Raw genomic sequence first — 16,812 nt, 5'->3', positions numbered from 1 at the left:
AGATGTAGCTAGGCACCCAGTGGGACTTCCAAAAGCACACAGGTGCCTGAGTCCCATTGGTCTTTGGCATCCTACCTGCCTATATTTGTCTTTAGGTGCTTAGGTACCTTTACAAATCTGCCCCCAAGTCACGTGGAATACAAAGGCCCATTTGAACTAGATTCCTCTGCCTATCAGAGACAGACTGGATCTATCCCTAATCCCACACCAAACCTGATGGCTTCTGCAGGGATATAGGTACCGGCCCATGAAAATCTCTGGTTCAGTGTCCTAAAACCCAATGATTCATAGCAGTTGAGATGATCTCTCCACACTCAGAGCAGCTGATAACTCCAGCAGGGAACCCGTACTAGGTGCTACCAGAGGAAGAGCAGTGCTCTGTCCTTTGAACCACCTGGCTCCTGGGCTGGCAATTATTCACAGAGACCTAGTTCTCTCCCCTGTATCCAGATGGTGTTAACTTTAACACGGAGACCAAATAGAGACTGTTAGCATCTCTTTATTTTTGTATTGTAAATATATAAGTATACATTTATCTGGCTTGAAATTGCATAGAAGCAGAATTGGTATCTATTTATTTACAGTGACCCAAAGCGTAGGTCGGTGCAGTGTTGCCATAAGCAGTGGTAACAACAAATCAAAAGCAATTCAGTTAAATAAAGAAGTGGGACAAGGCTCTAGGGTCTCAATGGGTATGTCTACAGTGCAATTAAACAGGCTGGCCTGGGTCGGCTGCAGGGCTGTAAAATGGCAGTGTAGATGTTTAGGCCTCGGGCTGGAGACCCACCCACCCTGCGAAGTCCCAGAGCTCTGGCTCCAGCCTGAGCATCTATACTGCAATTTTACAGCCCCAGAGACTGAGTCCCAAATCAGCTGACACAGGCCAGCCGTGGGCATTTAATTGCAGTGTAGAGACACCCAATGGTATTGTCCCTCATAAGCATGGGATTTGTTTTTTTCTAAAGTAGGGTAGGAAGAGTGAACTGGCTGGGATGACAGAGGAAGGCCAGGTTTACACGGCAAACCCTTGCTAGTATACCTATGGCAGTCAGGGCTGTGATTGACATAGCTTTGCTGGCAAAAATGCTTAGTGTAGAAGCAGTTCTACTGATATATCTGCCCTTTTGGCAGTATAGTGTATTTTGTGTGCATCCGTTTGTGTGAGAGATAAGCTATAATGGCAAAAGCTGCATCCATACAAGGAGTGCACTCCTAGAATAGTATAGCTATATCAGCAAAGCACTCCTACTGTAGACCTGGCCCAAGATGGAGGACCAGAGAGAATGGAACCAATCTTAGGAAAGAGTTGTGATAGCAGGGCTGGGGAGGGCATTTTCAGTCAATGGTATTTTAAACTGTGCCTATTTACTTTAAAGCTTATGTAAAAGGGGGTGTCAGAAGAAGATACAAACTAGCTGGGGCAGGAGTGCAGAGACTTGAGGAAAGTGGATATAATGGGTGTTGTGAGAGGGAAGCCGAGAAAGGCAGAAAGTTAATTCCAAAAAGAAAGACCAGTTAGACTCCTGATTAATTTGGTTTCTCTGTGTTACAGTTTCCTCTCTAAACTGTAACATAAGGGGGTTGTAAAAAGCAACATAAATCATCAATCAAAGCAAACAGGTGTAAGATTAAAACCTCATGAGCAAAAAAGCAGGTCCTGATTTCAAGACAGTATTCAACGCTGGCAGCGTGAAACCATTTTAATCACGCAAAGCTAAATGCAAAGATTAAAAGACCCATCAAGCTGAGCAGGGTTTTTATACAACATTCCCATGGGTGGCTGACGCACCAGTGTTTGAAGACTCTGTGGAAGGGTCTCATTTTCACGCACTTCCTCTTCCAAAACCAAATCCTTAGGGGCATTAGCTACCATGCTAATCTATCCCGATGCTGACAACGTTGGTTCGTTCATTTGCTATCAACTGAAAGTGTCTTAAAAAAAATAAATAAAGGCAATTAAAAATCTGCTACCCGTAATCCTCTAATTTGGGCATTCTGAGTATATGAGTTATCATGCTCGAGCTTTTCCCAGCATGTTAGGCCCTCAAGACTGGCATGTGTCATTGGTATGGTTAATTGTGCCTAGAGTAATAAGATTTTGGATTGGACAGACAGCGTCATGATAGGGGAATTATTAACAGCTCTCCTCTAGTATAGTCATACATAATATTAGTGGGTGGGATTTTCCAACGCAGCTAAGTGAGTTAGGCCCATTGAACTTCAATAGGACTGGTGCTCTTAACTCGGATGCTTTTGAACTGCCCCCTGTCCCCATTATTGTGGATAACTGTTCCATCTGTGCAGTTCCATGTTCTATCCTTCTCTTGGAAGGCTCCAGCTAGAATCAACTATGCATAAGTAAGCGGTTTTTATCCAAAGGGAATGGGGGAGAGCTTGGTTCTTTTTCTAGAAGGACTTGATGTTGTTACATTTAGACAATGGCACCTAGATGCTGTGGTGAAGGAGGCCTGAGAAGCACTGATGGTGATAGTGTCCCATTCTTAGCCTTAGCCCACCTCACTTCCTAACCTGTTTTTAATCGCTGTTTCACTTTCTAAATTTGGGAATCAATGTAGTGTATCCTAAGAGGAAATGGCACTGGTGTGAGCTAGCCACAGTGCATGTAGGCACTCCACAGCATTCTTAGCTCATTTCTGATCCTCACTGTCACATCATTAAAAGTCATTAATTTTGGAGGATTGTGGGGTGGAGGTAGAACGTGTGTATGTCTCCTGTAGTCATCTCCACTGCAGAATGAAGCAAAACTGTCTAGTCCATAGTCAGTTTTGCAGTCTAGTGCATAGTCAGTTTGGTACTAGGAAAAGATCCAGCAAAGGAAGACAGTATGTTACTTCCCACCCCACTCACTCACCCCCCTGGCTCTGTTTTCTACACATCACCTTCTCCTTGATATGTACCACCAATCCCCCCAGAATAATGGAGGTCAGTGACATCTGAAAGTGGTTAGGCATCGGTGGCACATGAAAGTGTGATCAGTAAAGATCTTCATGTATCTGAATCACACCAGTGTGGGCAATGCCTTCCCTGAGCAACCTCCACTGCAGCTGACTTAAAGCTTAAGAAACTGCACTGCAATAGGTCTTGACCCCTCCCAATTGTGAGAAACATGCAGCAGCAGCAGCAAAGAGCAAGTCACTACTATGAGTGCCAACAGTTTTTAAGAACTATTGATAGTGTATCTCTGGGGAAACAGCAAGTCATGAGTGAGCCATGGGAGTAAGAGTGTCACCTGAAATAGGATGGAGTTGAATGCAGTGCAGAGGCATGCTACTGAGCAGCGGTGGGATGGGGGAATCAAGGCTTATAGGTTCAGGCCAGATGTGACAGAGCAGTAGTTGCTCCTCGTTGGCATACACCAGAGCTGGCCATGTAGAGCTAGAAGTGAGGGAGAAAACATGCTTAGCCTCTGGGAGGAGGAAGAATTGCTCACCAGCGCCTCTGCTAGTCGGTTAAGGATTTACACTGAGGAGATCCAAGGATTGACACTGTCCATTGCTCCCCACCTGGAAGGGTGGTAGCCAGGAAGCAGGGTCTCAGAGCTGGGAGTGGAAGGTGGATAAATGACGGGGTGCGCAGAGCTCTGAGAGGAAGACCACAGCAGAAGGGGGCAAGGGAGGAAAAAGTTCCACTTAGAAGCAGTAATAGTTATTAAATCATTTCATTTCTGCCCCATCCCTCCTGGAACAATCCCACACATCTGGGAGCTACCTGTATCCTTACATCCATTTACCTCACACCAAGGATCAAAATAAGGTATTATTTTTGGCCATCAAGATCTATAATTCCGTTACATGGATTTGATTTTCTCAGTGCAAGCTCCATTGGTAGAAATGCACCTATCACCACCAAAAGGGCTGAGAACTGATGGTGTTTGAAACTATCCATTCTATAGACAGTGGTCCTGGAGAGTAGAGGAAGCTATGGGACAAACTGTAAGTCACTGACTGACCTTAACCCTGAGTTGGAGACACCCAGCACTTGTTACTGGTGTGAAATAGAATGCAACCACATCAGCTGTGTGCTTCTCCGCACCATACATGAATTGTTGCTGCAGAGGAAATGGAATCTGTGCTTATAGTTAACCATCTCTTTCGAGGAGACTGCTTTTTATGCCAAATTGCGTACACAGACTATATGCCTATGTGGGGTGTGAAGTGATCCTAACCACTATGACTGCAGCAGCCACTCTTCACTCAGGAAACATAGGTGAGGTGTAAGGCAGAGATCTTGGTGTATTCACACTTTGGTTTCCTGCCTGAAGGGAACAGCTACTTTATGAAACTTATGTGTATCCTTGGGGCTCTACTTTCACACTAAACATACAGATGGTGATTGAAGGAGCTGCACTTCTGATAGACTCTACAAATCAATAAAGTTTCGCGGCACTCTTTCCATCCTCCCTCCACACAGCTAACCCTCCCCTGTTACCTGAACATTGGCAGCCGGGAATTCAGAAATGGCACAAGGGCAAAGCGCTTCTGAGATGTTTTTGGGCGTATAACGAGTGCTGTCTTTACCTTTTCAGTCTCTTTGTTTGGAAGGCTCTAACCAGTAAATATCAGGTTAACTGCAAACTACAGTAGGAAGCCTTTTAAATAACAACTCTTTTTCCAGAACGGGGACCTGCCTTCTTAACTGACAGGGCTGTACTATTAAGAGGTCAAGAAGAAACCATATTCTGCTGTAAGCATTCCCCAAAAGGAGAGACTGGTGCACAAAACCAAGCTGTTGTTTGGACTTCCCAGGGGGCTGAAGTATCCAATCCTGCTTTATGAAGAGGCATTTTAAGATTTATGTTCAAATAAAACACTTCTTGGTGGTTTCCCTTCAAGATGCCCTCCTTGTCTCAGTGAAGTCCACTTCAGAGGAGTTTCTATATTCTGTATTTAAAATAAAGAACATCAAGAACCCAGCATTCTACAGTAATGGCCCTAAATCTTCAGTTTATAGCCATGGGCTATTACTGCTGAATACTAGAGTCTTTTTAAAAATAAAGTTCATCCCAGGTAAAGTCCATTTAAAGAAAGGAGAAATCCAGTTCTCACAACGTAGTGGAGTTGGGCATTGATTAGAACTTTTCCCAAACCTCCGAGGTCAGGAACTGTGAGGTAAGTTAGCCCCTGAGGTAAGAAGCAAGTTTTCTTTACCAGTCAAAGGGATGCAATCAACTCCATTAATTATTTTTTTTAAAAAATACTAATTTGTTTTCTCTTCATCTTTTTTAAAACATGATCTCGGAAGAGCCTGAAATAATATTTTCCCCTCCCACTTCTTCTGTTTTTCTCAGTTGCTGCATTGATTTCAATTTAATGTTCTTCTGGTATTTCTGCCGATCAAGCAAGTGCAAACGTGGCTGTATTTGGTTACTTCCCTGTCAGTGCACCAGCATCACTAGAATGTGCAAAGCTCTGGGGAACACAATGGCCTTTATGAGTTTGCTGCTGCCACAGCACGTAATTTTTGGTATGTTAGATCAAAAGAGTGGTTATGTTGTTTGTCATTTCCAGCCAACTGTAACAATTGGATGGTAAGTTCTTTTTTATTTATTTATTTTTTCACCTGAGCAGATTGAGAATGATTCCTTTCATGAACACCGGACTCTGAGTCAGTGCAACAAAGCCATTGTTATTTATATCCTGAAATCAGTGGCACTGGCTCAATAGGAGGGAACACTCTTGATGGACTGAAGTAGCAAGTTCAATTTTCCTCATTAGATTGGGAATCCAGTGTGTCGGAGGGTGCAGCAGAACACTTCTGATGTTAAAACATTACCCATCTGAAAGTTGAATGGAGGAAATAAGAGACCAAAGAAGACGTTTCAGTTTGCCCTTTCAGATACATACATGCCCAGTGTGAAGTCCTGACCTTTGGAAGAACATCTCCTATTATACAGGTGTAACACTCAGGTCGTCTGACAAGGAGAGGCCAGAGTCCCTCTCTCTTGATGTTTTCTCTGGCTTACAAAAAGGCTTCCCATCCCTGTGCAGACTGGTGCTCCTTAGCACACCTGCTCTACCCACTGCCAAAGCTGAAGGCCGATCAGTGACATAGTAGAGATCATCATACGCATAATTCACATTGCTGCAGGGGAAAGTCTGGAGCTTCACCAGTTCTATCCCACCAATATTCCTGTGAGGACAGTGGCTTCTGTTCGGAGAGGCTGGAGATGCCCGAGAACTAGGGGAGGAGCTGCAGTTCCCATCAAAACCTGAATCTTCTCGCTCTGTGGTTGCTTTGAGCTTGGCGTTGGGACAGGAGCGGCAGATATTCTCCATCACCCAGGATCCATAGGTTGGGTTCCAAAGGTTTTTGGTGTTGTGTGGTCTGTGTGCCGGCTGACTGCTTGATTCCAGCCTCTGGTTCGCGGTCTGTTGGAACCATGCCCTGCTGCTGGAATCAGTGAGGCACGGTAGGCTGGGACCTCTGCCAGTCCAATTGCCAAGGTTCTCCACCAGCAGCTCCTGTGGACGTCCAGCTTTATGCCCTGCATGATGAGTTTCTAATGTTATGGGAGCCAGCTGAGGTGTGAGGGATGGGTTCACCAGCAAAGGGACCATCCCACTGGAACTATTTGGGCACATCACAGAGCTCCCCTCATCCTCTGATGCTGGTCTACATTCAATGGGCAGCTCTGTGTTGATCACATCAGGATCCTGAAACAGAAAGGATTCAGTAATCACATTTTACATTCTGAACATGCCCAGTTGTGACTTTTCCACATACTTTTTCAGGGAAGTGTTCAGAAAAGTAAGATAATGTTAGCAGTGGTTAGCGCCAGCTGTGTGTAATGCAGCCATGCATTGTGCAAGCTGCCATGCACCATTTTGATTGTGCACCTTGCTTATTATTTGCTAAAACTTATTTCATTTTAGGGTTTCTTTTGAACACAGGCTGCCAATTTGTGATGTCTTACTGATATTAATGACTAGGCAGAGATCACCAACATCTAATAATTTCCTCTTGCATCTTAAACTATGCTTGGATCCAGGTCTCCAGCAGCAAAAGGCTAGCAGCTTATCAACCCCTCGTGCCCTCTCACCCCCTTCTTCCATGCCAGTTCAGCTGTGGCTTTCAAGGAAGTTTGAAAAAACCTTGAAGAGTGAAGTGAGGGCCTGAGAATTTGTGATGGGCTCTGGAAACCTTTCCATCAAAAATCAAACACTCTTCACTACTGAATGAGCTGAGAGGTGGAAGCAGACCATTTTCACAGGAAGGGATTGTATGCATGCTGATGGGTTGGAGGTAGGTGAGATGAGAGATTAACAGAAGCACAAATGAAAATACTAGCTGAAGTACAGGCGAAGCACAAAGGGAATTGGGAAAGTAATTAGCCAATCAGAGCAATCTATTCCCTCTGTTTTGGGTGATAATGTTTGTATCATAGGATGGTCTGGATGCCATAAACTAGTCAAAACTTAAATCCTAAAGGCCAGTACCTGTGTGCAGTACTTGATTCTTTCCAGAATGGTGGAGAAATTGGGCCGGTACTCCGGACTGTGCTGCCAACATTGCGTCATGATCCGGTAACTTGAGACATAAATACATATTTGTGCCAATTAATAATAAATAACGATAAATCAGAACCACAAATCAATATGGATTCATTTTTCAGGTCTGTCTCTGGGCCCAGTTCTCAGGTCCAGAAGAACTGCACTCAGCACAGTACCCAAGGGGCAGTGCAAACTTGGCCTTGTGTCATTTTCATGTTCCCTGATTCTGGGGCCATGGGAGGTGGGGCGGGGGGGTGGGGGCGGAAGGTGCAATTACTCAGTGCTGCTCTAATTTGTGCACAGCTTTCAATAGTTCCAAGGGGATTTTCTGGCAAATGGGGAATTTCTGGAGAGCACCTGTGCATGCTTCAGTCATGCTCTCTGGCCACACACCTGATATGCTTCCTAAGGCAGGTGAGTATTCACCACATTGAGGAAATCTGCTGGTAGTTGGTGGCAAAGAGGGCCTGTACAAGATCCCAGAACTGGAGCCTGTATTTTTAATTGTATGGAAGTTTATTGGTGATGAAAGTTGACAGGTTACCAGCCCTGAAGTCGTTGTTTTATTCACAGAACGGGTATAACATGGAAATAGCAACTTAACCTTCCTCACTTTGCCCCGCTTGTGAGCCTCAATCAGGTTTTGGAAGGACCCCCTGGTATGAGGAAAGTATGTAACTAAGTCTCCCATTCCACTGAACCCTGGGCCTCTCTGCTGAGACTGCCAAAATGGGTACCAATTAATGGTGTTCTCAACTTAAACTTCTGTTAATCTTTGAGGAAAACCTAGGGTAAAAAGTTTGTTTTGGGTGTAGAGGGGGTGGCAGCCATGTTTGACTAGCCAGTCTGAATGTTTTCTAGCCTTTGACTTGTGTCTAAGGCTGAGGAGATACTCACACAGGTCCTGGGCAGCTCTTTGGTGGATCCATTCTTCCTCCACTAGTGACAAATTCCAGCACCTCCTGGTTGGTTTTGCAAGGATAGGGCATGTAGCCTAATGAGAAGATCTCCCACAGCAGCACGCCAAAGGACCTGCCACAGAAACCAGCCAACAATGCCCCTTAGGCTTTGATTTGTACCCTATTGCCTTTAGAATTTGGTCTAAAAGGCCTTCAGACAACACTATCTTGGTGCAGCATCCTAAAGCTCCAGATCACTCATACAGACAGAAAATCAGTGTGACTAAAATAAGGGTTTGTCTATATTGGAAAGATAATTTGGATGAAGTTGGGGTGTGAAAGTAAAGCACAATAGCTATTCTGGAATAACTCCATGTGTAGACAAACCCTTAGAATCAATCTGGATGGTCACCCAAACCTAATTTTGTGAGGTTCCAAAATATCAGAATAACTTATTTTAAAGTGTTGTTTCTTTCTGCACTACCTGGCTCTGGAAGTGGAAATACTAAAGCACCATTAAGGTGGTATATCTGGCTTGACTGGCAACATAAAAGTATCAGACATTGCATGAGATTTCCACTTTCTGTAGACTCAAGTTGTTTGCATAGGTGTCCAAACATTTGAGTGTTCATAATACAAGAACAAGGGGACAGCCAGTGAAACTGAAAGGCCACTCATTTAAAATTGATCATCGGGAACTCTCTCTTTTTTTTTTTTTACACAACACATTTAACCTAGCAAACTCCCTGTCACAAGGTATCATTGAGATCAAGGGTAAAATACTGGCTCCACTGAAGTCAATATGAGTTTTGCCATTGACTTTAATCTTACCAGAATTTCACCAACCCCTGTCTGATGGGAGCTAGGAAGAAACTTCTACTAAAGGTGGGTTACCTATAATTGCCCATTACAGGGATTGTACACCTTCCTTTGAAATATCTGGTGCTGGCCACTGACTGGTCTGCTCTGATACGACAGATAATCTATCCCTAATCTTTTGGAGGTCCAGGCATTGCTAATTAAATACATTGTCAGGGAACTGGGTCAGTGTGGCATTGGAAGCAATGTGCCAGCATCACTTTAAGAGGATACTGTGCTGATAGACAGGGTTCTTCACAAACTGAACACCTTCCATTTTCCAGTACGTTTTCACAAATGCTCTACTGATGGAGGTGCTTATTTTAAAACCAAAAAAGTTTATCTGAAAGGCATTTATATAAATACCATTCCCTCAGCAGCTCGCCAGAGCTTCCGCTTAAGTCTACAGTAATTTTATATTTCAGTGTCTCCGCGTTAAAATAATGCCAAAGCGAAGGAGTGATTATGCGTGTGATTATGAAGATAGCAGCATCTAAGCAGTCTTGTCAGCTATGGATGCTGAGTGACGGATGCTGAGGGTTAACAAGTTAGAAGTGTCTGACAGTGATGTTATTGAAAATCAGGCTCCTGCTTGTTTGGATTTTAAAACTGTGCTTTAATATCAGGCATTTAAACAGCCCTTCCCCTCTGCACTTTGCTGCCACATACTGCAAACGTGCAGTCCTGCAGCCAGCTTTTGCAACCCGGACATGCTGCACCACTAGTACCTTAGCATAGTGTTGGGGCATTGCAAGGCTGACAAACGTGCTGTCACCCAGCTTCTTCTTTCCACAGGCTGCAGCCCCTGGCAGTGGAAAGCCCTGTTAGAGTCAGGGGTTCAGTGGTGCAAACCAGCTCCAGGACCTGCTCTGCTAGATGGCCCAGAACCATCTGGAGCAGTCCATAAAGTGGGCAAGGCTGGACAGAGATGAAGCAGGGCCAGCACACATGGGAAATACACTGATTAAGCATATCTTTCAGGCAGATTCTGCCAATGGGGTCCCTGCCAGGCAAAGAGCAGCAGCATCAGCGGTGAACCCTGCTTCTGGACAGCTGTCCCCTGGGCTGTAAATTGTAGCCATTCGTAGCATAATGTGAAGGGGTGCTGCACACCCAAAGGAGTGTGTCTGCGTATTTTTATGTATTCTACTGATGTTGGGCCAGATTCTTAAATTCTCACTCAGGACTCATTTAGTCAAAACTCTAATTGAAGACAAAGTGAAGAATTCTTGATTTCTTCTGCTAGGACTTTGGGCAACTTTGACATGTTTAAAGCTTTATCTGTGAGAAGACCTCAATTCCTGATGACCAGCTGACGTCGCCACATGTGCATTGGACTCCCTAACCGCCCCCCCCCCCCCCGGCTGGCTTGCAGAGGTGAGTAAAAGGTAATCGTCACCAGGTATCGGTCTTGGAGGTGAAGATCCCCTCTAGGAAAGCCTCTGGTGGCATCCACTTGACAGGCAGCATGGCTCTCCCTCCTTTGCGATAGTAGCTTGCCCTGGGAAGACCAAATGCAAGGAGAATTAAGGGCTTTGAATCAAATTCCACAGGGGCTGAAAGGGGTCAGATGAATAACGAGTCTTTCCCACTCCGCCAATTGGGGGCAGAATAAACCCAGACAATTCTGTGCGAGAATTGATAAGCAAGAACTTTGTAACCCTCAGAGTTGATAAAAGAGACTAAAATGAATTCTTTAAAGGTGATGTCTGGGCAAAACAGGGTCTTTGCACAAGTTCAAGAAGCTTGGCCTCTGGTTCAGTGATGGAAGAGGCTAACTACTGAACCAGGGCCTCCTGAAGAACATGATGCCTTGAAGAATCCACTTATTTTTGGACTGCCAGATGAATGCTTGGCTTTGTATCCTGTTTTCCCACAATTGAAACTCCACCACAGAGACTGGTTCCCAGATGGTTCCCTGACCTGGTTTTCCAGTTGGCTGCACTTCATATGGTCACCTACACTGGTGCACACTGAATGGGGAACAGGTCTCAAATGCAACCATTTTGAGCTGGTGTGGATTTTACACCCACTTTGCACGGGCGCAATGACTCTCCAAGGTGCAGGGCAACAGTGCAGTGTTTATTTCAGAAACCTTGGGTTTGTCACTAGATTTTTTTAAACTTAAGTGCACTGAATGCCAATGAGCTGGAATTGGTGAATGCATTTGTGCATGCTAGTCTGGACACAAGAAACATTAATAGTGTGCCCCCTGGAACAAACATACATGGTATGTCCAGATTAGCATGTGCAAATGTGTTAGCTCAGTGGCTTTCAACCTCTTTTCATTTGCAGACCCCTAAACATTTTGAATGGAGGTGTGGACTCCTTTGGAAATCTTAGACCTAGTGTGCAGAAGCCCAGGGGTCTGCAGACCACAGGTTGAAAACCACTGTGTTAGCCAACTTAACTGACAAGCAATTAACTGGAGTAAATAGTCTAGTGTAGACAACTCCCCTAGAGATAATGGCTGGCTCCATTGGGGTGATTCTAGCTCAGCTGTCATGGGACAGCTCATATTTTTCAGACATACATGTGATCCCTCCACGCTCTGGAGATGTCATTTCATTTACTTTTCTCCAAGCAAATTGAATACTCCTGCTCCTTACCTGTATATATCTCGGGCCATTCCAAAATCACCAATTTTGGCTACTCGTCCTGTCCCAGTGCAGGTCAGCAGGCAGTTCCTTGCAGCTATATCCCTTAAAAGAGAAATGGAGTTATGAATTATAATACCTTATGAAATGGTTACCAGGGTAACTGCACTTCCTACACATCTTGGTCTCTCCAGGTACCACCCACACTGTAGGTGTCAGGCCTCATGCTTTGTTAGGGTGGAAACATGCATTTCTCTCATTCTCAGGCCAGGTGGCAGTCCTCTGTATCAGCAGTGATCAGTGTGGCAGATCTGCCTTGGGCTCAGACCTTGCAGTACTATTTCCTCGGGGACATAGGTTTGATGTGGTTTCCATTATATACAGGGTTTACGGTTTGGTTCAATGGCTCTCAGCACCTCCACTGTGCAAATTGTTCCAGCGCCCCTGCCTGGGGACAGTCTTCTTAGCATCTGTGCAACATGCCTCAGGTGGCACATGACTAGGATTCATCACCGATATTGGTCCGCTGGTTGGATCATTAGCTTCCCTGGCTTGAGCCAGGCACTGACAGGAAGTGCAACATGAACTCCGATCCATGCCCACCCCTTGAGGACAATGACAGTGGTAATTAGTGACCAAGCAGCTTCCTTAAAGTATCATTTATTTAGAACAAAAGCATTTAAAAAAAATACCCATCCTAAAATCAATAAACCAGCCTAAATTTGCAAAGCCTGCGTTTCTCTAAGGCTTACCGTCCCCTGGATCTGAACAGGACAATTTCATTAGACTGCCACTGCAAAGTCTACCTGTGCCAGCCTGCCTGGCTAGACAGTCGCTCACCAGTGAACTTCACCATCTGCCCCGCAGAGAGGCTTTTCCTTTGATCTCTAATTCCCAGCCTGGCAAACAGTGTTTACAGTGTGTTGGAGACAAGAAACAGGCTCTCTGATGCTAATAGCTGAACCCCATTGTCTTTCTAGTGTGTACCTAGATGGTCTTCCCTGTTTGCTGTTCCCACAGACTTTATTAAGTTAAATCAATACATTCACACAGGAAGTTCTTATAACACCAATGTAAGTTACAGTCTCTCTCAGTAATTAGGTTACATATCAATATTCTTAGATTCTTACATCACAGCTCGTATAGTACTCATAACATGATTACATATCAGATCCATTCCTGTTACATCTTACATATTTAGGTTTAAAAAAAGGGGGGGGGGGATTATAGGAGCTGAACTGGTGAGCCTTACATGAGTAACCCTCACTCCCACAAGTGACCACACTGAAATTAAGCCATAGTAGGATTAGGCCTTTGTTTATTAAAAATGATTGCTATGTTGTTCTAATTCTTATTAATGGCAGATACTACATAGCACCTAAATGGAGCTTCTTCATCCAAAAATCTCAAAGCATTTTGCAAGGGTAAGCACCATCTCCATTATATAAAGTGGGAAACTGAGTCAGAGCTCACACAGAAAGTCAATGTTAGAGTCAGGCCAGAACCCAGTTCTCCCACTTTAGCCATTTGCTAACATAGCCTCCCTTCCTCTTGGATTTTTTTTAAAGAAAGACCTGTGCCTCCTTCGCATTCTCCATAACCCTCAGTGGTGTCTCGTTTAATGCAAAATGCCATTTGACTGATATTTCCCAGAAAGAAGTTTGTATTTTCTTGGGGCTGGATCTAGCAAATCATAACTCCTACATTTAGGCTTACACCCGTCCTTAGTCCCATTGAAATTAACTGTGTTGCATCTGAGAGTAACTTTGCAGGACTCGGCCTTTAATTTGTGACACAGGAAGGAGGTGAATGCATGAGCGAAGCTGAAGAGTTTGTGTTTGTTCTAAAGTACCATTGTGCTCTGAAAAGCACCTTGTTAAAAATAATGAAACGGGGGGGGGGAGGGGTGTGTCTGTCTTTAATTGTGTCTTGGTGATGGCCAGAAAAATGTGTGTACTTTGCAAGTAAAATATTTCTTCTCCCCACCAGCCTTGAAAACTCCCCCTGCATCTGAAAAACAAGCTGGGGTTTTGCTTTTTACCTCATCACCACAGTAACAAAATTGTTCCAGGACAAATGATAACCTCAGTGACACTTGTGCAATCCCCCTGTCTTCAGTGGGTTTAGATAGGTGTAACAGATTGAAGCTTAGTACACAAGTCTTTTATTGATGATGTACACAAAGGAATAGGATCCATACTGTTCCCTCGTAGATGTTCTGGCTCTGCAGTGCTGAGAGCAGTCAAGCTTATTTTAGTCAGTAAAATCAGCAGATAGGACTCTGACTACACACAGGGGGCAGATCTGCTGAGTGGGAAGGTGTCTTTTATATAGTCACTTTTCTGAGCAGAAGGGCACTTTAAGGCAAGTTCTGTTATTTGCCTGAAAAATGTGTGTCTCTCTCTCTCTCTCTCTCTCTCTGTGTGTATATATATATATATATATATATATATATATATATATATATATATATACACACAGAGTGATGAGCTGCCAAAATCTTAACAACCGGTTCCCTCCTAACCCCACGAGGGGATCGTGGCAGGCCCCCTCCCCCCTCCCGGGACCCCTGCCCCATCCACCCCCCATCCCCTGACTGCCCCCAGAACCAGGCAGGAGGGTCTCGTGGGCCACCGTAGTGGGTGCCCACCGCACCCCGCCCCTAAGAGCCAGAGAGACCTGCCGGGGGACGAGGTGGGGAGTCCCAGCAGTGCTTACCTGGGGCGGCTCCCAAGAAGTATCTGGCAGGTCCCTCTGGCTCCTAGAGGCGGGGTAGCATAGCTGGGGGGCGGGGAGCGGCCGCTCCCCCCACTCATCACATTAAAAGTGGTGCCTTAGGCACTGACTCCGTGGGTGATCTGGGGCTGGGGCACCCATGGGAAAAATTTGGTGGGTGCAGAGCTCCCCGCTCCCAGCCCCAGCTCACCTCCTCTCTGCCTCCGCCCTGAACGTGCCACCCTGCTCTGCTTCTCCGCGTGCCCCCACCCCCTCCGTCGCTTCCCGCGGATCATCTGTTCGCGCGGGAAGCCTGGGAGGGCTGAGAAACAGGCAGCAGCTTCGCACTCAGGCCCAGGGAGGCGGAGGCGAGCGGGGTCAGGGAGTGGTTCCCCTGTGCGCCCCCCAAGTTACCTGCTGTGGCAAGGGCGGCCCTCCTCACGCCCCCTCCCGCCCCTGCCCCGGTTAACCTCCGCTCCACCTCTGCGAGCCTGAGCGCGAAGCCGCCGCTTGCCACTCAGCCCTCCCAGGCTTCCCGCACGAACAGCTGATTCGTGGAAAGCCAGGGGCGGGGGGCGGAGAAGCAGAGCAGGGCGGTGCGTTCAGGGGAGGAGGCGGAGGTGAGGTGAGCTGGGTGCGGGGCGGGGAGCTGCCGGTGGGTGCTCTGCACCCACCAAATTTTCCCTTTGGGTGCTCCAGCCCCGAAGCACCCACGGAACTGGTGCCTAAGGCGCCACTTTTGTCCGGTTGTTAAATTTAGAAGCCCTTTTAGAACCAGTTGTCCCGCGAAGGACTTCTAAATTTAACAACCGGTTCCAGCGAACCGGCTCCACTGTGTGATAGATATAGATAGATATATATAACAGGGAAAATTCTGTATTACCTGAGAATTTTCATTCTAGAACCTTCTGTGTCAGATGGTATTCACAGTGGGGTGTTCCCCAATTCCAGGGTGACTGGAGGCAGACCAAATCTTGGCTCTGAGGTGGGGATTACGTTGGCCCCCCCAAAAGAACTCTCCAGAAAGACAGCACCCAAAACTGAAAAATCCTAACTGTATAAAAGTATTATTCAACTCAAACTCTTTACAGCAGAGCCTTGACATAAAATGTAAGGATTTCCTGGAGGAACACCTCTTCCCTTTCAAACTACTCAACAAACGAGCAACGGCCAGAATAAAACCGTAGATATAATGCAGTCCTCCAAGGGAAGGTCACACTATCTGACATGGAGGGTCCTAGAATGAAAATTCAATGGTAAGACAGGATTTCCCTTTTCTCAGTCCCCTCTGTGTCAGACAGCCTTCACAGTGGGCTGTAGAAAGACGTAAATCATCCCTAGGGCAGGAGGAAGGGGAGATTCAAATTTACCCATGTAGAACTGAAAATAAACTTAAGGGTTATGGGGGCTCCCTGCTCCAAAACACTCCTCTACCAAATGCTGCATCAGCACAGGTGGGGATGTCAAGTCTAGAGTGTTTGAGAAAAGGTGGCTGGAAGACCCTGTAATAGCATTTCATGCCTCCTCATATATGTGATTTCTCTGCCCACAAAATTGCTGCTCTTTTCACAGTGTGCACAGTAAGGCTTTTGTACCTGAGGCTTTTGAATGCCTTTGTTATAGAAAGAAAAGGAGGACTTGTGGTACCTTAGAGACTAACAAATTTATTTGGGCATAAGCTTTCGTGGGCTAAAACCCACTTCATCGGATGCATGCAGTGGAAAATACAGTGCGGAGATTTTATATACACAGAGAACATGAAACAATGGGTGTTACCATACACACTGCAACAAGAGTGATCAGGTAAGGTGAGCTATTACCAGCAGGAGAGCCGGGCGGGGGGGGGGGGGGGAGGGAGGAGGGGAAGAAACCTTTTGTAGTGATAATCAAGATGGGCCATTTCCAGCAGTTGACAAGAATGTGTGAGGAATGGGGGGGGGGGGAATAAATATGGGGAAATAGTTTTACTTTGTGTAATGACCCATCCACTCCCAGTCTTTATTCAAGCCTAAGTTAATTGTATCCAATTTGCAAATTAATTCCAATTCAGCAGTCTCTTGTTAGTCTGTTTTTGAAGTTTTTTTGTTGAAGAATTGCCACTTTTAGGTCTGTAATCGAGTGACCAAAGAGATTGAAGTGTTCTCCGACTGGTTTTTGAATGTTATAATTCTTGACGTCTGACTTGTGCCCATTTATTCTTTTACGTAGAGACTGTCCAGTTTGGCCAATGTA

General features: G+C 45.6%; 1 protein-coding gene across 1 annotated transcript in view; it reads right to left on the bottom strand.

The window, feature by feature from the left end:
* Nucleotides 1–476: 476 nt before the first annotated feature.
* LTK (leukocyte receptor tyrosine kinase) overlaps nucleotides 477–16,812 on the bottom strand; it is a 167,560-nt gene continuing 151,224 nt past the window's right edge. Inside the window, exons 25-29 of the mRNA XM_073348710.1 lie at nucleotides 11,878–11,970; nucleotides 10,668–10,769; nucleotides 8,409–8,543; nucleotides 7,458–7,548; nucleotides 477–6,674 (exon numbers count right to left, since the gene is read on the bottom strand). Coding sequence (XP_073204811.1) covers nucleotides 5,907–6,674; nucleotides 7,458–7,548; nucleotides 8,409–8,543; nucleotides 10,668–10,769; nucleotides 11,878–11,970 — 1,189 coding nt within the window. The 3' untranslated portion in view covers nucleotides 477–5,906. The remainder of the gene's footprint in view (nucleotides 6,675–7,457; nucleotides 7,549–8,408; nucleotides 8,544–10,667; nucleotides 10,770–11,877; nucleotides 11,971–16,812) is intronic.

This window comes from Lepidochelys kempii, chromosome 6 (assembly GCF_965140285.1).
Source record: "Lepidochelys kempii isolate rLepKem1 chromosome 6, rLepKem1.hap1, whole genome shotgun sequence".
Taxonomy (NCBI): Eukaryota; Metazoa; Chordata; order Testudines; family Cheloniidae; genus Lepidochelys; species Lepidochelys kempii.
This window is presented reverse-complemented; position numbering and strand designations above follow the sequence as displayed.